The sequence below is a fragment of the Penicillium samsonianum genome (assembly GCF_028829775.1).
Source record: "Penicillium samsonianum strain IBT 33392 chromosome Unknown utg000009l_segment0_segment0, whole genome shotgun sequence".
Lineage (NCBI taxonomy): Eukaryota > Fungi > Ascomycota > Eurotiomycetes > Eurotiales > Aspergillaceae > Penicillium > Penicillium samsonianum.
In genome coordinates this window covers 1,049,794-1,064,876 of record NW_026643267.1, presented here as the reverse complement: position 1 = coordinate 1,064,876, position 15,083 = coordinate 1,049,794, and the positions used below count along the sequence as shown (strand labels likewise).

Genomic DNA, 15,083 nt, shown 5'->3' with positions numbered 1-15,083 from the left:
GGTCACTGAGGGGCCCTGCAGGGGTGTGACAACAAAGAAGTACCCCGCTAGGCAGATTGGCTGAACTTTGCCTGGGTACAGTAGAATTCGAAATCAGATTACCCCTTGGACACTCACGCTTTCTTTCCCAGCGCCCCGCTCCGATTGCGCTAAACCGGATATGGTCAGGGCTAGTCCCCACCACCTTTTGTTAATGTATTTCTGGTAGATCATCCAAATTACGGTAATTACACTTTCCGGCATTGGACAGACCGTCCTTGCCGAAACACCCGCGACCATGATGTACCATGTTATCGTTCGCGAGGTCAGGGTAAACAAAATCATCTATCCATCCATCCCATCCATCCGTAGTGACCGCGGCGAATTAGCCAAGAATTCTCGTCTTTATTTTAAAAATCCTGTTTCTATCCTTCGCATCCAACATTTGTTGGAATTGATAGACCGCTCCCGACCGTCAAGCTCCTTGACTCAATGAAGGACTTGGGGGAATTATCTCATCACTCTCGGAATCTGAGCCATAAATTGCACGTCCTCTGGCTCTCCGCTCAGCCTGTACCGCGCGCAATCGATCCCTTTCCTGACGTGCTCGGTCAGCCTCCTTACGTTCCTCTATTGTCTTCGCATTCCGCTGACAGACTTGGCACACAGACAAGGGTATGCCGTTCTCTAAAGCACCCGCTTGAAATTTTCGACATCGGAGGCAGATAACATTATGTTCCCCAAAGATTTCAATGTGGTTGCCAGCCGTGTATCGATTGGTGCCTGGGCGCGGGTCGATGCCACAGTCCACGCACCAGCGATCCCTCGCATCGCGTCCCCACTTGGATTTCTCCTTCTTTATCATTTTATCCCCGAATTTTGCCCTTGGTCGCAGTCTAAGACAATCTCGACAAGCGTACAAGTTGTTCTGACGTCCGAAGTCATCGGTTTCCGCCTCTATCAACTTCGCATGAGTAGGAGACGGTATTGATTTGCGGATAGCCCAGCACGAACGTCGCAGCCAAATGAGACTAATCGCATCAAGTATCATACATACAGTATGATCTCGGTTGGCAGATCGCGGATCGTGGTGGTTCGCGACATCGCAGGAGTAGTTATGTGTGGGTCCGTTCAAGTGTTGGGAGGGGCAGAAATAACGAACAATTGCCGCACGTAAATACAGTATATAGTATGGTTTTGTCGATATGTTTCGTACTTCAAAGAGGTATAGGTTAGGGAGATTGAGTTAACGTCACACCGGGGCGGGGTGATTTATTGTTGGGCTGCATAACCACATGACCGCTCGAGTCCTTTAGTCGGCAAGGGTGGTCTGTCCAATGCCGGAAAGTGTAATTACCGTAATTTTAATGATCTACCAGAAATACATTTACAAAAGTGGTGGGGACTAGCCTTGACCAGATTCGGTTTAGCGCAGTCGGAGCGGGGCGCTGGAAAGAAAATCTGTTTTCGAATTCTACTGTAAGTATAAATGAAGCTCGATCCTGTGTTATGCCGTGAGACCCTATTTTTCCCTGTTGCTTTATCTTGCAATGAGCCGCGCTCTGTTTACCGAAGAAGAAGTGCAACTGGCAAGTGAGCGGCGACTGAAATATATTGGAACAGCGAAAGTCAGCATTAGTCAAATCCAATTCGATCCTCCTTTGCCTCGGGATCTAAATTCTAAAAATCTGGATCGACTTCGCAGGGTCTTCCGCCAGAACCGTTGTCGCCGTCTGGATGTTGACAATCATGTCCCTGCTATCGTGTCGCCACATGATCTCGCCGATGCGTTGAGGAAGGCCAACATATCACAGCAGTCACTATTGACGACGGATGCTAGTCAACTACCCAGAATTGGTTTTCTGGAAGGGCAGCTACTTGGGCTTCATGGTCGTCACCGCGTCCAAGCCGGAGCTGAGGTGCTACCTCCGGCTGATCGTTGGTGGACGGTGGATCTTTACTCAGATGGTAACTATGTCAAGAACAGATGGCTAATCATGTGCTGACAATCATGGTAGATATTGGTGCAGAGCTCAGAACTTCCTTGGTGGAGGAATATGCCAACGAAAGGAAGCCGACCGACGGTGAAATCTATCGCAAGATTCGACAATACGAGGGCGATTACGATGAAACTTTCAGGGAGCGATGGTTTGTACGTCTATCGCGCAGCAGCCAAGAGCGTTTGGATCAGTTGGACAATAAGAAAAACCGCCGTGTTCGAGGTGCCTTTGACAGGCTACTAACGATTCCTGGGCTTTGGCCGGGTGGGATGAGGATCAGTGTAGTTCACAGACTGATAGCCTCCGGATGTGTTGAAGTGAGATTCAGAAAACCGCCTTTCTTCAACCGTGCTAATCGAACGCTTTGTCCATCGTAGGAGACTATAACTTATCTACATCATATCTGGGACTTCTGGTCCTCCTTGGTTGCTTCGGACCACGCTTCACTCAAGAAGATCGATCAGAATACTGTGGAGTTCCTGCAGCTGCTGGCACCTGGTAAATCACTTACTGATGGGAAAACAGCCTGTGGAATGATCCTGAGCGGCCAAGCATTCGCTGAGTTTAGTGACGAAGAGCGACGGATCATATGGTCCCGAATGCAGAATTTTGATGGCCTGATCCCGTCTTTGTATACCTTTTTCGAAGACTTCAAGTACCTGGAGGCCTGTGCCCACTGTGTCAAGCGGCTCTGTGGTCCGATCGATATGTCGATCTGGAGAACCATGAGTTCAATATTCATTTCACCCTCAGAAGAGGGAACCGCGACTGCAGGGGCAGCGGATTCCCTCATCCAGACCTCCGAGTCTACTTTCCGATGCCAGCCGGCAACTGATATGGAACGCCTCGAGACAGGATATTTACAAATATGGCTTTACGCAATGAGGCACTATACGTTGATGCCCCCGGACCCAAAGAGCGATGACGAGCTGTTGGCAAAATCATCTCGTGCCAAGCCCGATGAGAGGGCGATTTACGAGATGGCTGAACTCGCTCACCAGCTTGGCTTTCAGTCCACTGAAATCGATGCACTGATCAAGAGTTCACCCGATCATCAGATCGCACGCTCAGCTCTCCTACAAGCCCGAAAACCTAACAGGTATCGATACGATAGCCAGGATTTTGATATTTTGGTCAATCAGATCGTGAGCTGTTTCGCCAAGGCTGTTTCCGACCGACCGGAGCAGCCTCAGGGTCTTCTGGCGGATAGCGCAATGAAGCTAAAGACTCGTGCTGGGGAGCCACTAACACGGACTCACAAGCAAGATGGACCCTTGCTGTTCTTGGACCGTTTGCACGCTGATGTTGAGGTTGCCGACAATGTCACCAGCTTTTTCGTCCGCCGTTGTGTATATTTTGCTTTTTTCGGAAAGTCTGCACGGGTTGCGATTAGCAATGTCAACCAAGCTGAGGACACTGGTCCAGATCAAGGAATGGGGGAGATGCCTCCTTCGCCAATGTTCGTCGAAGAGGACGACCCCCCTGTTACTCATACGCCCGCACCAGACCCCCATCCACCTCAAGAGAAACAGGGGGAGCCACGGGAGCAGATAGCTGAAGTGATTGTAGGACGAGGAGGCAGTGAAAGTCAGCAGCCATTGCGGACGGACCAAAAAGAAAACGCGAAGCGTCGACGGCGAAGATTTCGTATACGCCGAGCTGTCTCGCGCCTGGTGGGGGATATGGACCAAGAGCCAATGGAGTTGGACCTGCCAAATGTAAATCATGACCGGGTCATGTTAGACCAGAGCAGTTCGCCTGAAGAAAATTCCATCTCAGTCGGGCCTCAAAGCCAGCCGGATCCGGTCGAACCAGCGACGGTTATCACGCAATCTTCCCATGTCTCTGCTGTGCCGGATGTTGAAGATAGTAGGAGTGACTGCATACGAGTCTCTTTGGACGCAGTTCCGCATGTGGAGGACCTGGAAGAGCAAACAATGGTCGAAGAGGCTGATAAAGACGATGCTCCTAATGACCAGACACGGGTCGATGGTAACGTACGGCGAGTTTCTCCCGAACCAGAGGCAAACAATTCCTCAGTAAACAGTCAACCCCCACAGGAAAATTTAGATGAATTCCTTGCCAGTTTGAGGAGAGCCGAGAAGGAACAGGAGCAATTGGAAGAGAGGTTGGAAAATGAGCGGCCGAATGAAGAGTCTGACTTACCAGGGCAGCCGCCTGACGTGACTTCTCGACTAGAAAACAGGCAGGATCCATCATCGTCGAGCTCTGAAAAACCACAGGAAGAGTCTGCGACTGGGGAAGTCTTGGCTCTTGCAGCTTCTTTAGAGACCACCACCGACGAGGCGCCAGCAGAACATGTCCACCCAGGATCGCCGGACCCCGTTGTAGATCACCCACCCCCTCCTCCAGCTGTCGAAGATCTGCGTGCCCATACACCCTCCGCAGCCGATCATATACCATCAAGGACGGCCGAGGAGCGGGTCCCTCAAAATCACATTGAGATCCAACTCTGGTCCCTTGAACGAGGAGAGTGGAGACAGTCTGAACGTCTCCGCATAGATCCGTCGAATCCATCGTTGATGGAACGAGTGGCGCAGAAGTATTTATCGAAAAATTTTTCACTGTACGATAAGGATTTACACAACCTAAGGCCGGCTCAATGCTACCGCGCAGCGACTGCTGATGGCAACAACGCCTTATTTGTGGCGTCCGAGTACGAGGAAAAGGAGCTGGCGACGACTGAAGATCGACTTGTAAAGGAGAAGAACCTTCTGTGGATGGCATCTCGAGTCTTAGACCGGGTAGAGGGTGGAAGGTATCCTAAGTTCTCATGAGATACTCCTTTCAGATCCTTAATAGACCTATGTGGCTTGAAATAAGAGCGTACTACAGATAAGACGTATGGCACCCCGAGAGAAATATAATAAGAGTGGTACTGGGTTGAGAGACTCCTTTTGTGTCTATGATAGAGCTATGTAGAGTATCCTGGAAGTGGTAACATGAAAGGACGTTGACAACAGACTATTTTCAGATAGTTCATTCCAAGATTGAGGGTCACTTGGAAGGCCGCGAATAAGAGACCTCTTTTGAGATTGAGGGTCACTTGGAAGGCCGCGAATAAGAGGCCTCTTTTGAGAGGTCTCTACTCATGGGAGAATCCTCTTGAGAGGAAATTAGTCACAGTACGTCCCACCGAAGAGCACCGGCCACACAGAAGGGAAAACGTCCTATGAGCTGGCTCTTGGTACTACTTCTCTCCTAGTCCAATCGTTCTAGGCTTAACCCGGTCTTGAAATAGTCTAGAGGCCGCAGGAAATGCGCACGACGATTCTCAGCCAGATACCCACGCTGTCCCAGTGAGGGCTGGTGTCATTGGCTTATCAGCTGAAGGGTGAGTCCCCGCAGTGGCATTCGATTCGGTGGTGGTCTGCACCCCTCCAGCAGCTGGAAGGCGACTTTCCTCCTAGGAAGAAAGATATATTTCCTCGGTGGGTGTTGGTACATTGTAGTAGTTCCGTCCGGTGCGCCGTCCATTTTTGACATCGAAATAGGAAGTGCTCCACGGTCTCTCTCGCTTGTCCACACGCACACTGGTCCGTGTCTGCTACGTTGATTCGATAGAGATATCCATTGAGTCTTGCCATGTTGGTTCGGAGTTGAGCCAGCACGCTCCTTATGTTGTACAGTCGGTAGCGAAATCAGCTTCCGGGCCACGAGCCGTTCTGCTTAAACATTTGCCGGATGCAGAAAGTCTGGATTGTGTGATTGCTCGCAAGACGTTGTTCACTAAGTTATGCGGTTTAAGATCTACGAGAGATCCAAAATTCCACTTGTCCACCATCGATGATGTTATGCTTGTTGCATTCCGCATGTCCGACCATTTGAGATGCAGTAAAGGCTTCGCTCTCTTCCGTATCACGGATAAAAACAAACTTCAAATATGACAGTCTTGGAGCCATAACGACGGAACTAAGGTGGGTTTTGTGGGAAGATCGATACCTGCATCTGTCGTGCAGGAAGTCACAACGGTAGAAGGGATAAGAAGGTAGGTGTATGGCGATTTAGTGTAAGATACATTCCTTATGGTATAGTATCATGTACGTATCAATAATACAAAAACTATTACGGAAAGCGGACCAGGATCGCAAAACTAAAAATAATACCCAATCACAACTTGTGTAAATCGGATATATTTTCCGGGAATCAAAGTCTGAAGTGTAAGGTCAAACTGAATTCGAAAACTACTGTACCTAGTTGAGAAGACACAGTTCCAATATGACGGATTCGACGTGCTCGTATCAACATACACTATCAACCGGGCCCTTCGATTGTATGGCTAGACTAAGAACATTGGCCCAAAGGATAGCACAAAAGATGCAAACCCGAGGAAATAATCTCTGTATCTACATAAGTTATCAGATTCTTGGTCGTATCACCTAGTCTACATAGATGAACCAGGCTGTAACAAACGTGCTGGCTTCCCGGGGGGGGGGCGGCTAGTCTTCCAGCAATAGCACTCGTCCAGGTTTCAGGTAGCCTTTTTGACTAGGTACCGTTTGGATGTAAGCGCGTGACTAATGCTAGACTTTGTTGCTTAGGCATCAAAATCATATATTGTTAAGATTAGTGTGGTTGTTCTTGAGCAGGGGATCACATAAGGCTTCTAGCATAACTGAACTGATGCGTCAAGCTCTACATATCACTTTTACAGTACTAGGCGGTAAGGCTCCGAAAGGAATAATGAAAGCGAATATGATAAATGAATATCGTAATCGCGCGATTGGTTGTATTGGGCTAAATTATAATATTTTTCGGAAGTGGGACTCATCTATTTACATATCTCTTGGTAGTCTCCGCCATATGCTTTGACCACCGTGATACTCAACATGCGAATGTGAATATCTCATAATATTACAAATATATATTCGTGCCGACCCCTATATCATGTGCCACGTCCTTAAAGGGAAGGGTCAGTTTGCTGAAATGTCAAATACAGTTGCGGTATTCCATGTTCATGTAATGCGCTATTATGATGGGGTCGGGCCACCTGACAAGGATGAGTATCTTAGTCATATCATATTATATTCCTGCTTCCCTTCTCGAGGTCCCTATCCTTTCGTTTTTCCATCACATCGAAGTTCTTGATAGAGTAAATATATTATGCTACTACAAAGGGAAATTGTCAATTCATTCGTCACTTCTTAGGTCTTTCACACCTGACGCGGACTCTTTAGATCGGTTAGAACTTCTCCCCCCAATGAACCCTGTTGAGGCATGTAAACCTCGCTCGTTCCTAATGCCACTGTTTCTTCAGAGTCTGAATCGCCATTTTGCCCACCACGCTGTATCTGTAGTTGCTTCAAAAGCCAAGGAAGACCATCAAGCCTTAATTCCGCTCTAACTGCAATGATTTGTCAGTCTCGACCAAGCAGATTCAGTTTAATCCAAATTTGTGTCAAGTATATAATGGACTTACCATCAGAATTCTTCTTTGACATATGCTCTCCCAAATCTCTTGGATCCTCTTCTTTCCTCAAAAACACATCCGAGCTTGATGAACATAATGAGCATGTCCTGTTGGTCCTATCTCTCAGGTCCCATATATATTCCCATATGTCTATTTGGTCTTCAGTTTCCTCAGAGTATTTCATTTGATCCCATGTGGAGTCTTCATCAGCATCAATATCGTCTTGACCAATATCGTCTTGACCAATATTCACGGCTTGTTTCTGTTCGTCAAATTGCTTTAGATCCGTTCCTAGGTAATTGCGTCAGCCAGCCTGAGACTTGTAGCATTTACCTACCACTTCCTAATGCCATACCGTTACGCTGGGCCATCTCGTGTATTTTTGACTTTGCGAGATTGCTTCACGATGGACAGAAAAGGTCTTCGTAACGATCATAGACTGACGGTTTTCTGGCAGTTTATAATAGCGCTGGATAATTGCTTTTATTAACAGTCCAATATAGGTGACAGAAATGCGATATGCGACGCACGGAAACGGGTGGCACAAGTTTCCTACCTCCCTTACCAGCACACCGCAGCCCTGCCTTCGGCGACCTGAACTAGGTTAACGCTAAAACTCACCAGTTCTGTGATATAAAGTTCATGGTCTGTGCCAGCAAGGTAGCAGCTAGCATTTCCTAACTGCTCATGCCCATGTAGCGCTGTTAGTGTGGTCAACATTCTGATTAGTTGAGCACTAGCTGGTTAGCCAACATGAGTCCAAATATGCGAACGGAATAACACATAGGAAGGACGAAGGCCCCTGTTCGCTCAGTAGTTATTATTAAGCAGGGAAGAAGTTGAACGAGCGGGGCTCCTCTGCACATTCCACCATTGGAATTGACATGGCTATTTGCAGCATCAGATCCATCAGTGTAACCATAGACTTGTCCAGCTTACGTGCAGCAGCAAAATCCGCCAGGTTAACGTCAGCTGGCGCTTAGGGGTACGAAGTTCTGAACCTTGAACAGACCTTGAACATAACTCCCAAAGAAAACCAGTACCGCTCAGTGGGAGCGGGAATGAACAACATCTACCAAAGGCGATCACCTGCGAAAGATCGATAACACTCTACCGGCGGCCTACACCAGGAAGCTGTATGGGAACTTGCCCAGGGGCAGGGCGTACCTGCTGACACAGCTACGCACGGGCCATAATTGGTTATGCACCTACGCTAAGACCTTCGGCTTCGTAAGGGCATACGGTTGCAGATATGCGAGTCTAAATAGCAATAGAAGTTGTTTGTAGGCACCGGGGCCTCCTAGAGCCGCATCCGCAAGAGCTTTTGTCAGTATTTTGAGGGACAGGTAGGCAGTATTCAGCCTAAAAGTTATAGAAAGGCGATCAAGAAAGTAGTTGAATGGGAATGACATGGCTAGAAATTTCATTTGTTATTGTCTTTCCCAACTCGATTTTATTTTTATGCCTTTGTATATTATATTTTGCGCCGTCAATTTTCGCGAGTGCCCAGGGTCCTCCAATATTTTTCGATATACGCCTCCAACAAGTGATAATATATGTGGACCATAAGACAATGACAGGGGTCTTCGTAACGCTTGGAGTCAAGTATTTTCAGACTTCATCATAGTAGTACGCAAAGGGCCGTGGTTCGATTGACTGCAGCATTCATGCAGACTGTCTCTCACTTTCGCATACAAACGTATGGGCTAGCATATGGTAGGGACACATATTGAATTAGTCGGAGGCATCGGAAATTATCTGCTGGGTTAATTAAGCAATACTTCAGTAGGGTTTTGACATTTGCAATCTTATGACAAATTAAAAGCATGCCTTTTCAGAAGGGGGATCTTAGTGCAGTCTCCTAATCTTGGGAGACCATGCCTTTAAAGCTAATTAAATTCTCTTATGAACAGCGATAAAATCCATTCAATGGATATAAATATGCATTTATCCCGTTCTGCTAGTCTTTTAATTCTTGAATCGCATTGTGACTCAGGGATCAATTATGGCTCAATGGCTACATCTTAGCAGAAACACCGATGGTTGGGTCCTCGGAGTGGATAGTCGCTTTCGAAAGATCCTCATTGACATGGAGGACCCGCTTTGTCAGTTTCCATCATTGATATGTTTTATTGGAGGGCAATCAAAGTCTCAAGCATTACGTGCCCTTTTTCCATTCAACAATACACGCCGCAGCTGTGCACCATGCTTTGCCAAGCTTCACATAAGCACTAATACTGCCAATACCCCTCATCCTATTCTAATTGTGGATGGAGCCAGCGATGAATCAAAAGAAAAGGAACTTGGTGGGAGCAGCATGCGTTATGAGAACCAGAGGACTAGTTTTGAGATCCGTCGTAAGAATTATCAGTCATTCGACGAAATTAGAAATACTATATATAGCCACTTGATTTTGCCTTTCGCACATGTTGTTTATCTATTTCCGGATGATATTGGTGGGCTTGGAAAGATTCAAGAAATATTGCTATCTTGGCTGGGAGAGCTGAAAGATGGAAGACCGCGCCTCGGCTTGACTCCCCAGGTAGTTTTGGTGCTGACCAACCCCGAGGTAGAATATCCGGCCTCGGAAGTTCTCTACGATACTTTATCCACATCTTTGGGTTCTTCCATAGCGTCTTCCTTGGCTATTGTCGATCTGCGTAGTCGGCACGCCCTGTCCCGAGAAGCGAAATTTGAGCCACTCCGTTCTCAACTATCACACGATATTCAAAAGGCACGACGCAGTCGCGAGGATGAACACATTTTATTTTCCGCGACACACCTAGAAGCACTTTTTAGTAAAGCCACAGAACATATGGCATATCAAGGAGAGATTTCTTTCAATGCTATTCAAGCTGCCAAAGACCACTGCAAAGTTCCTCTTAACGCTTCAATTTATCTTCAAGAGTTTATTGCCTCGGCGATAGATGCGGGTGAGTCCATACCTGCTATAGCAATGTATATCTCCTCTGCATTGATTATGGATGCATATCCGCCTGGCATGCATAGTAGGTGAGCCCAGTAATCTCGCCAAATTATAAAGGCGTGGCATAATGCTTGATTTTCAACTAACAAAGCCGGTCAGGATTTGACCCCCTCTTAATGTTCCAAACTCACTATGCTAAAATATGTCTCGCGGCATGGAAAGAAATATCTGCAGCCGATGCTGAGCATGGTCTCTGCGCTATTGAAGTCCATTTTTGCCTGATGTTCAGAAAACTTACAAATGAATCCAAAACTGCAATGGTCCGAAGGTGTAGTGTTGCAAGACGGCAATTTGGGTGGAAATACCTCAAATCGAATACTACTTGTCTAAGCTGTCTTCTGCGGGGGACCGATGAAATTCTGCCTTGCGGCCACGCTATCTGTGAAAATTGCGTGCGCATATGGGGCAAACGCGCGGGCGAGGCAGAGTATCATTTCGAATTATCATTTTGCATACTTTGTCCCAAAAGGTTCAAGCATATCGTACGTTGCTTACCTCCCACGAAAGGCCCTGATCTCTTGGTTCTAGATGGAGGCGGAGTTCGGGGTGTTCGCATTCTCGCATTCATGTGCAAGCTGGAGAAGATACGACAATGGAGGCCATTACGGAACGATGTTCATTTTTCAATGGGTACAAGTGTTGGTAAAATAATCCTAAGTCCTGACCGAAATCCATATCGAACCAAGGTTAATAACTCTCGTAGGCGGATTGATACTCCTTGAAACCTTTGTTCAAGGCTCTAGTGCTTCAGAAGCGTTGGAGAAATTCAAACCACTTGCTCGTGAAATCTTTCCTTCTAAAGCACGGCACAAAGGCCCTATGAGTCTCTTGTGGAATTTAATGCGACACGTTTTGGCAGACGCTGCTTATGACTCCTCATCGCTAGACACGGCTCTCCAACGGGCGTTTGGTAGCACCCGTCGTTTTTACGACACACCTTTACCGACACCAGGTGGTCGAATAGCTTTGACAGCTAGCCACATAGAAAATGACGGCAAATTGTCCTTGTTCTCGAACTATAGGCGCCTTCGCAGGCCTAATGAGCAAACCTCTTACACGTCAGTGATGCCAACCAAGTTGGCCGACGAGCCTTTGGTGTGGAAGGTGTGAGTAGCTGTATTATCCTTAGGCCTAAATAATACCCATATCCGGGACGAAGTCTCCTACTAACATTGACTACTTCAGTGCTAGATGCTGTATTGCGGCTTTAGGGTATGTGCACGCCCAGCCTCATGTTGTTGGTCTGACTGCTAACGAAAAGGCTCTTCAAGATACTTCAAACCAGAATATCTACCTGGTATTGGAACATTTCAGGACGGAGGAATTCAAGCAAACTGCCCCTTGAGAACTGCCATCCGAGAAAGCATGAACATCTGGCCTGGTGCCAGGCGACCGGATCTTGTGATAAGTATTGGCACAGGGTTTGAAAAGTCCAGTCCTGAACGCGGGCAAGAGCAGAGACAAACCATTTTTAATAATAACTTTGTGGGACGCGGAATTCGCACTTTTCTTTCCTCGCCCGCAGTAGACGGATACCGTGGTTTCGAAGATGCATTAGATAATCTTCCACCAGACTTAAAAGAAGATGTTTTTCGCCTCGATTGTGCCTTTGATGGAACCCTTCCTGACCTGGACGACACGGAACGAATGGAGGAGCTTTCTGATATGGAATGTCACATTCCACCGGAGCTCTCGTTGGCTCTATTGGCGACCTCATTTTTTTTTGAATTCGATCAAGAACCGGTATTCTCGAATGGTCGGTTCAACTGTATTGGATCAATTATGTGTTGTAAACCTAATCCTAATGGCGTTCTCTCGCTTCTGAGGACGGAGTTTCCACGCTCACGATTCGTGATCCGGAAAAGCGAAGATATTGGCCCTGTGGATAAGCATGATGGCTGTCATATTTGTGGTTACTACCGCAAAAGGGTTTCATTTACAGTTAGCAGTTTGCATGAGGACTTTAAACTCGCAATCGTCAGCCAAGAGGCTAGTCGAAAGATTGGTGGGTTTCCGACATCCGTTGCTGCCCTCCTTGTAGCCCAACAAGCGTATGCCCCCTTCGGGCGTTCTGATCATCACACTGATATTTGGCCACTGAATCGGCGTTGCTATTGTTGCATCAGTTTGAATAAGCGTGGTGGCGATGATCTATTACACCAAGAGCCTTGCAAAAGGAAAAAGTTGAAGCAAGGTAGGGTTTGAAACATTGGGTATTGGGTGCATTGAGACTCATTGGATGGATAACTCATCTGGATGCTTCAATCAGCTATGGCTACTGGGACCATTATGAAAGTAGACATATCTGTACTATTTCACGGGAAAGAGAATGCCAAAATTGTGTTCATCTTTAATCACAACTTGCTTTCACATTCTATATTATCAGGGGCATATTTTGGATCCAGTTAAATATTATTTATTGAGCCATGTATATCCGAAATACCCATCAAAAGCCTTGAGGCCAAGTTCTCAAGTTCCTCCGCCTTTGACTTGCTGTCTTCAAGGGCTTTCAAAAACAAATCTCGTTCCTTTGCCCTGAAAATTTGTTCCTGTCTTATAATCTCCTCCATGCTACTCCTTTCGTCTTTCACTATTCGCAAACTCTCCCGTAGACCTTTGTTTTCTGTATCTGCCGCCTTCACCTGATCCTCCAATAGAGCAATTCTGGCACTCCAATTGCGCTCAGGTGGCGTGGTACCATCGTCCTATCAAAATCAGCATTGGCTTACATTCGCCTGAACTGTCAGTCTTGCCTGAAACACGAAAGCTTCTGTTTCTTCCAGTATCCCAAATCCCGATCTGTTTGCAACTGCTTCAAATGTTTTCCCAACATAGGATTGGAGCTCTTCATGAACCGACTTTGGAAGCCCGCTCAATGGAACTTGGTTTGGGCCAGTCTGGAACAGTTTGAGCAATTCCTCATTTGACGGGTCTAAGACTTTCCAGTAATATTTGTCTTGACGCTTAGGTGTGAGCCGAAGGTGAACTTTTGCGACTTTAACCCCTGTTCTTTTCCCTGTAAACTAGTAAGCAAAGCAACTCTTGAGTACGTGTAATAGACAAGTCTTTCCACTAACAAATGTGCTCAATCAAAGTTTTTCGGCATAGATTCCTCTCCTCAGAGCGCGCTTTGTTACTTGGTCTTGGCATTGCCAAAGAACAGAGATATCACACACTAATTACTGCAAGCTAATAAAACTACTTATAATGCATTTCAAAATATTAAAGAGCTGAATCAATTATTCAGGAGTCGATATTCGTTGCCTGAGATGCAGGGGCTCTATCACGTAGTCTTCTCGGCGCATAGCAGCTGAACACTATCCGAGGGTCAAAATCAAAACGGCGAATCGTTGCTCCAGAAGAAGACCACTCATTATACTGATAGGATCACACGAATTCCACCCTAGTTTAAACAAAGCTATGTGTTTCCCCCAATTATTTCGCACGGTAAATGTAACTAGCGACCGTTTTGTCCTTGGGCCGGAGGACTACGCCACCGATAATGTCTGTGAACAGATATCTGCTACGCTCGAGGCCGGTATGTCTTGTCTCTGTCCATGCCGCATTGGCAAAATCAGAATACTGAATCTCTATTCCAGGTTTAGAAAGACAATTAATGTAAAGTTCATCGCTGATGATACAACGCGTAAAAATCTGGGAACAACAAGCTGGTGTTGATTAGTATAGACGCCAGCAGCACGCCGTCGGGCGAGAATGCCACCGACCAAACGATGTCTGAATGGTCCATAAGGGTATGCTGCAGCACGCCTGTCGTCGTGTCCCAGAGGCATACGGTTTGGTCATTGGAGCCGGATGCTAGCAGCGTACCGTCGGGTGAGAAAGCAACCGAACTAACGTCGTCTGAGTGGCCTTTCAGCGTCTGCTGTAGCGCGCTTGTCGCCGTGTCCCAGAGGTGCACGGTTCGATTACGGGAGCCGGATGCCAGCAGCGCACCGTTGGGGGAGAAGGCCACCGACTGAACCCCGTCTGAACAGTCCTCGAGGCTCAGCAGCTCTGAACCCCATCTCTCCTAAACCTAGGACAACCAACATATCCAATTAGAAAGCTCTTTTACAAAATATCTGCGCACTATCGATTTTTCTGACTGATGGGCTTCTGTTCGTTCAGTGCTTTGAACCCATATTTGAGGACCTAACATACCTTGACGTTTTTCATTTAGATTACTGGAACCTATATATAATGGATTGGAAGTCCAAGTAATCTAATCCTTTAGCTCACGTTAATGTATGGAACTAAGCGCGCAATGGAGCCTGAGCCCATCTCGCCATGCTGTGAGCATGTGCGTATTAGAGAGCTCAAGAAAGACTCCCATCGACCGGTTGTGTATCCTACAAGTCCGATTCTATCAAGGAACCAGCATTCTCTCTATATCCGATCGATAAATCTAAACCCCCAAAAATCTAAAGTGCTGCGTGGGATACAGCAATCTGCGCTAATTGCACAGGACATTGCTTTGCCGCAAGAGATTTGTTTCAACACGGCCGATCTGATCAGTAATACATTTCTGCCTTGCCATTTACACTTATACACTCAGGCTGACCTTGGATTTTTGAGACTAAACATAGAAAATTCCTGCTCATAGCCTTTTCTATGCCAAAAGTACTTTGTAAGCCGTGCAATCGGGTACAGTAGAATTCGAAAACTGTTTACCCCTTAAGCACACAGA

General features: G+C 46.8%; 4 protein-coding genes across 4 annotated transcripts; 2 read left to right on the top strand and 2 right to left on the bottom strand.

Annotated features, from left to right (window-relative positions):
- Positions 1-454: 454 nt before the first annotated feature.
- N7471_013433 (uncharacterized protein) lies at positions 455-1,083 on the bottom strand (the record flags this gene model as incomplete). The annotated part of the gene is made up of 2 exons (XM_057286152.1): positions 455-1,010; positions 1,037-1,083. 2 exons carry the CDS (start codon positions 1,081-1,083, stop codon positions 455-457), a joined length of 603 nt encoding a protein of 200 aa, XP_057129477.1.
- A 446-nt stretch (positions 1,084-1,529) lies between these two features.
- On the top strand, positions 1,530-4,777 carry N7471_013432 (DUF3723 domain-containing protein; the record flags this gene model as incomplete). Its single annotated transcript, XM_057286151.1, has 3 exons — positions 1,530-1,947; positions 1,998-2,296; positions 2,357-4,777. 3 exons carry the CDS (start codon positions 1,530-1,532, stop codon positions 4,775-4,777), a joined length of 3,138 nt encoding a protein of 1,045 aa, XP_057129476.1.
- Positions 4,778-7,153: 2,376 nt separating this feature from the next.
- N7471_013431 (uncharacterized protein) lies at positions 7,154-7,781 on the bottom strand (the record flags this gene model as incomplete). Its single annotated transcript, XM_057286150.1, has 3 exons — positions 7,154-7,344; positions 7,420-7,701; positions 7,748-7,781. 3 exons carry the CDS (start codon positions 7,779-7,781, stop codon positions 7,154-7,156), a joined length of 507 nt encoding a protein of 168 aa, XP_057129475.1.
- A 3,680-nt stretch (positions 7,782-11,461) lies between these two features.
- N7471_013430 (uncharacterized protein) lies at positions 11,462-11,741 on the top strand (the record flags this gene model as incomplete). Its single annotated transcript, XM_057286149.1, has 2 exons — positions 11,462-11,502; positions 11,588-11,741. The coding sequence occupies 2 exons, from the start codon at positions 11,462-11,464 to the stop codon at positions 11,739-11,741; spliced, it is 195 nt and encodes a 64-aa protein (XP_057129474.1).
- Positions 11,742-15,083: the final 3,342 nt, after the last annotated feature.